Source organism: Muntiacus reevesi, chromosome 3 (assembly GCF_963930625.1).
Source record: "Muntiacus reevesi chromosome 3, mMunRee1.1, whole genome shotgun sequence".
NCBI classification, from domain to species: Eukaryota; Metazoa; Chordata; class Mammalia; order Artiodactyla; family Cervidae; genus Muntiacus; species Muntiacus reevesi.
In genome coordinates this window covers 179,420,628-179,426,627 of record NC_089251.1, presented here as the reverse complement: position 1 = coordinate 179,426,627, position 6,000 = coordinate 179,420,628, and the positions used below count along the sequence as shown (strand labels likewise).

The 6,000-nt window shown below is 46.3% G+C and overlaps 1 protein-coding gene across 4 annotated transcripts in view; it reads left to right on the top strand.

Moving 5' to 3' along the window:
• The first annotated feature begins 2,126 nt into the window (after nt 1-2,126).
• ADGRG6 (adhesion G protein-coupled receptor G6) overlaps nt 2,127-6,000 on the top strand; it is a 154,258-nt gene continuing 150,384 nt past the window's right edge. For 3 of the 4 annotated variants that reach the window (XM_065931247.1, XM_065931250.1, XM_065931249.1), the window contains exon 1: nt 2,127-2,518. In XM_065931247.1, coding sequence (XP_065787319.1) covers nt 2,517-2,518 — 2 coding nt within the window. In that variant the 5' untranslated portion in view covers nt 2,127-2,516. Of the gene's footprint in view, nt 2,519-2,869; nt 2,948-6,000 lie in introns of those variants that run through there. The other variant, XM_065931248.1, reaches the window with a different exon arrangement.

Here is a 6,000-nt window from a genome sequence, read left to right as displayed (position 1 = left end):
GAAAGACATCACACTTAGTTCTCCTCAGATTCCCAAACCTGAGGACTCTGAAATAATAAATATGTTTGCCTTAATAATATTCTATGAGTGGAACTTAAATTCCTTTGGAACAGTCTTGTGTAATAGAGGCTGATTTGAATTGCAAGACCTGGGTCCTAGCCCCTGGTCACTTTGGTCTGGAGACCTGAGTCCTAATTCCTGGCCACTGCCAGCTAGTTTAGGCAGGTGTCACATCTCTGGGTCTCATTTTCCTATCTGTAATATGAGAGGACTGGACACTAGAACTTTAGTGCTACAATTCAATGTCTACAATTCACTGTCTTAAGTGCTACAATTCAATGTCTCTATTAGTCATATGGTTTATTCATCAAAATAAATACTGATGAAAGTCACAAGAAGGACACACCCTGGATTTTCAGGCCTCCAGATTTGGTGGCAGTGTTCCAGCATCCTTTGTGCAGGTAGCTGTCTGTGTTCAAGTCCTGTTCTACCTCTTCTTTTCCACCCCTACTAGTCTGTATCACTAGCCAATCAATGTCATGTACAGTTTTTTGGCACGTCTGCTTGCTTGTGGCCTGTGTGTGCATGCTCACAGTTCATGCTGGGCTCTGGATGCGAATACGGCACTGGCATTTGGTTTTGCCTCCTGTGTTTTCATGGATTAACTGGTGGTACCCAAGGGTGAGGGAACGTGTTTGCAAGTGTGAGTCCTTTTTTTCCTCTTCTCATTTCCAAGGGGGTGTGCCCAGATCCCTTTGCCAGGCAGCTATTTTATAGGAGGCCAGGCAGTGAACTTTCCCCAGAGTAACTGGATTTGCATTTGCAAATCAATCCTGCTGAATATTAGGTGAACATCTAGTCAGTACCATGTTAATATCCCCCCCCCCCCCTTTTTTTGTGGTGCAGATTTTAAAAGAAAGGATGGCTTGTCCAGCCCTATCCCTGAGTCCCAGTGAAGCAGCTAGAGGGGGCTGAAGAAGGAGGGTCCCAGGCCAGATTGTGGAGCAAGCAGCTTGTCACTTGTCCTGCCCAGTTTCCGCTTTCACTTAACCCCTTCTGCAACCACTCTCAGATCTTTCAGGCTGTTTCCACGGCCTATCAGCTTCTTTCCAGAAGGGAATTGAACAATCCAAACCAAAGGCAATGTCAAAGCTTTACAGTGTTACCGTTCCTTAGGAGTACTTAGATACATTTCAACAGAAGACAAAATTCTAAGCCAAATGGATGGGATTATAGGTGTCAACGATGGTGGGAGAGGGTAGTGGTGTATTTCTGTGCTGGGCATAGGAATAGGGCGACTGCCGCAGATTCCTCTTAAGGCTGGTCTTCATCCTCGGGTGGAGAGGGGCGAGCTGAGGGACTCACCCCCTCTCTCCCAGCAGAGACCAAGAGATGTGGTGATGGTATGGGATGGCTGGGTGCGCGCTGAGGACAGACGGCTCCCCCTTCACCCTGATAATCAGATGGAAAAGAACAAAAGAAGCGAGGGGTGGGGGGAAGAGATGAAAGAAAAGCAAGGAGAAGAGCAAAGAAAGGGACTGAAAAGCAAGAAAGGAAAAAGGAGAAAGCAAGACAATGGCGCGGGAACTTGGCGGCGGGGTTCCGCGCAGTCTCGGATGGGCTGCACCACTGGGGGACAGGGAGGAGATGCCCCCATCCCCGCGGGCCTTCCGAGCGGCTCGGGTCTTCTGGATTCAGGGCGCCCTGCTTCGGGCGACCTCTGGGTCTGCCCCGCCCGCTCCCCCGCCGGGCAGCCGGGCCGGGCCGGGCGCCAGTCTCCCACCCACGCCGGCCCCCGCACCTTGCCCCTCGCTGCCAGCCTGGGGAGTGCCTCTCCCACCCCGCAGCCAGACTCTTCCCCCCAGCCCCGGGGCTGGGATCCTGGGTGGGGCGGCCGCGCCTCCGGGACGGCCCCCGCGGCGGATCAGCGAGGCTGGGGCCGCCCCAGGGCCGCGCGGGGCCCGGCCAGACGCCGCGGGGGCAGCCGCACCTGAGCCCCTGGTCCGGCACACTCGGCGCCGGAAGCGCGGGCGGGGTGGACCGGTCCCGGGAACAACCCGAGCCCGCGGGGCGGCGTAGAGGGGGAGACGCAGCCACCAAGCGGGTGACCACGTGCTGCCGCGCGCCAGCGGACCCCTCCACCTACCCGCCCACCCAGCCACCCCGGGAGCCCCCGGGGCCCCCAGCACCGGCTCCCAGGCGGACCCAGCCGCTTCCACGTTCTCGCCCTAACTTTCCTCCAACTTCTCCGTAAGGAGGAACCTGCCGCCCCGCCCGCCCCCTGGCCGCGGCGATTCGCACTTGAACTCCGCGGCGCCGACCTTCCACCTTGCGCCACCCCGGAGCTGCCCGGAAAGCCCCGATGAACTCTCCAGAAAGAGCGTGAAGGCGGGTCCGGCCCCCGCGCTCGGCCTGGCTGGGGGGCTTCATCGGGGGAACTCGGAGCCGCAGAGCCTGGTGAAGGTTGCGGAGCATGACCGCGCGGCCCCTGGGGACCCCAGCGCAGTGATGCCAACATGTAAGTACCCCCCCGCCCCCCCGACCCGTTCGGCTCCGAATTCCTGCACACCTTTACCTGTGCGCCCCTTCCCCTGCCCGCCCCTAACTCCCCGTGCCCGACCCCACGGCTCTGTAAAGGCTTAAGCCGCACCGACAGAATAAACCGGTTTGTCTTCACTTCGCCCCTCGAGGCAATGAGGAGTGAGCCGCTGTTTTGCCAGGCGGAGCTGTGACTTGTGTGTGCGGCTGGCTTTTTTTTTTTCCCCCAGCCAGAGGTAAACCTCACGTTTGGGCGGCGTAAAGCCTAATGAAAAGGGCAGGGCTTCAAGAATGGGGAAAACGTTTTCGATTCAAATGCAACAAGAAGTCCCCTGCGCGGTCGCTCCATCCAGGGGCCGGGCCCTGCCAAGAAGGCGCTCTCCTGGACCAGCACCTGGGGGCTTGGAAGGTACTAGTATGCCGAGAGAATGTTGACTTTACACATTGTCACCCTTGACTGGAGAAGTTATTCTTGGATCTTAGGGTTGTTTGAATGATTTTTTTTTTTTTTTTTTAAAGCGCGCAGAAAAGGTTCTTGGTGTACTTTACAGATTAAAGAGTCATTAAAGAAGATGTCATTTTACGTGATAGGATCTCTGAAGGGGCTTGACCAGAAGTAGGAGTGGGGGGTGTAGGGCAGTGAAACGCTTGGACAAACCTGATGGGTTTTGTGTCTATGGACTTCTCCTCCAAGTGGCGAGATGCCTCAGGGCGACCCCGCCGAAGGGCCCCCAGCATCGCTTAGCTTAGCCTTCCAAAATGGAAAAAGGAAGCTTGTTCTCGAAAGGACCCAGCTTATTTTTGTGGCCAACTCAGAAGTTACTTTTTCTTGTAACATATAATTTTCCCTCTGGTGTTTTGTTTAATCTTGGGCAGACATCTGGACAGACGTTTAACTCCCTTCCACTGACTAATATACAAGAGTTTCTAGAAATTGATATACACCCTCCTCCCCCCAACTTTTGGAGCCTTACTTATTTCCACTTAAATTTCCTCTTTCAATTTAATACCTGGGGAAAAACCTGCCCCTCAGGCCTGTCTTTTTCCATTCCCTGGACCTTCTGCCTTGCTCCCTCCAGCACACATTTTCAAAATAGGAAAAAGGGTTAGTGTCCAGAAGCCTAGCCCTTGGCAGGTCTGTTCTTGGTAGTGAGCGGTATAATTAGAAAGGAATTACTTATTTTTATTAAACTGCATGTGAAGTCATTCCACACCTGTGAGTTTGAAAGTTTCATTTACCCAGTGGGATCAGCAAGGTATAACCTGGAAGAATTTATTTTGGGATGTGGCCAACAGCTGCATATAAGACTTATTCTTATATACAGGCAACACATTTTGAATGAATGTGAGTTTGTTTTAAGCTTTGGGTTTTCCCGAAAATATATAAGTAAGGGTTTTGATAGCAGATGTTTGTCTGGCTTTCTATATGCTTTCCTAGGTGATTTGGACCTTATGGGGAAAAAAAACTACATTATACATGAAAAAAATATAGATACCAGGTTTTAAAAGATGTGAAACTGATCAAGTAATGTTAAAATTTCCTGATTATGAAATTATATAGTCCATTTGAATTCGATATGATTTTAAAAATCTTAATGTCATTATCCAGTAAAAGCATGGATCACAAAATTATTGCTCTGATTCAAGTTTCTTTATTGAGCTATTTTGACAGAATGTTTTTCCATTTCTTGTCAGATTGCAACTTTTTCTTTTTTTTCTGTTTATAATTCATATGGAATGGTTTAAGATTATCTGATTCTTTTTAGATATCAGTATGTTAGGATATATGGAAGTAATACCAACCTTTCCAAGGTAAATATTCCTACTATCTCATTGAAAATGTATATTATCATTTAAATTTTTAATTTTGATAGATTCAATACACAAATTCTTTGAATATGTTTTCTGCCTACTCCTGTTGATAAAGAGTGTTTATATATTAGTACACTGAAGTTCTGGAATTAGAGACTTTAAAATATACTTTGGAGTTGTAGTGACTGCATAATTTTAAATTTTAGTAGATTTAGCAAGCCTTGCATTAGTTGGTCTCAAGCTGCATGAAGCTACTGTTCCATTTATGGCTTATATAAATTACATGACATTGTGCTTTTCCAGTGTGAATGGTGAATGAGGCTATTGTCTCTTGGCTTATGGGAAATATTAGAAGCTTGTAGTTTTACTGCCCAAGTGGACACGTCACTCTGATTTCTGGAAATAATGATCTGAAAGAGAATCAGTTTACATATTAAAAATAAACTGACAGCTACTTCCTTAAACCTGACCATTTTTCTGACTGCCCATGTCTTATAAGGGTTTACATTTCTGATGGGATGATCAAAAGTTTCTAGAGACCATTTAGACTTTAGACGAAATAGAAAAAGACTTTGTTCAGTGTGTGTGGCATGCTTGGGCAAAATTGCATCTTTCCACTTCGTTTCTAATTGGATGACATTAAAACATTATCTGCATTGGGCGACATGAAGAAGCACAGCAAGTGACTGGGGCTATAGACATTTAAAGGCCATTTCAGTCGTAACTAAAAATGCCAGTAAACTTGAGTGCACTACCTGAGAGTCATCTTACTCTCCTTTATTAACATTACTCAGGATGGAATTACTTGGAATGCTTTAAGGAAAACTTCAATATTGCTGTATTGAAAACATTTACAACAAATATGACCAAGGCTTAACATATTTAGTATAGAATTGGTTAAAAAAAATCACTAGGAAAGAAAATGTTTATAATGGAAAATTAGCTATACAAATCATTCAATATGCCAATCCAAATAAAGGAAGTCCAAATGAGACATTCTGTTTTCTATCAAACTGGCAATGATTAAAGCCATAATACCCAGTAGTGATGAGAGGATCGTTAGATAAATACTGATACTCTTCACTGTAAAAGTGTACATATGTATTTACCTCTATTTAGAAATAATTTTAAACCTCCAGAGAAGTTGCAAAAATAACATGAAGAACAGCTGTATACTCTTTACACAGAATCACTTATTGTAAATATCTACCCCATTTGTTTTATCAGTTTTCTTATCTTCTTTCCACTGTCTGTAGACACACACACACACACTTTCTTTCCCCTGAATCATCTGAAAGTAACTTACATTTATTGGGGCTTCAGGGTTTACTTATTTAATTGAGGTTTTTGTTGAGGTATTTGTTGATTCACATGCAGTTTTAATAAATAATACAGAGACAGCCCAGGTATTCTTTACCCAGTTCCTCCCAATGGTGACATCTTGCAAAACTAGAGCACAATATCACAACCAGGATACTGATAAAATACACCTCTCTTTGTTAGATTTTCCTAGTTTCACATGTGTTTGTGTCAATGTATGTGTATTTCTCATGATTGCTTAATTTCATCTGTGTAAAGCCAGTTATGTATATTATAGCTCAAGTAAGGGGCAAGATTTATACAGATTTCTAGAATTATAAGCCTTTATGC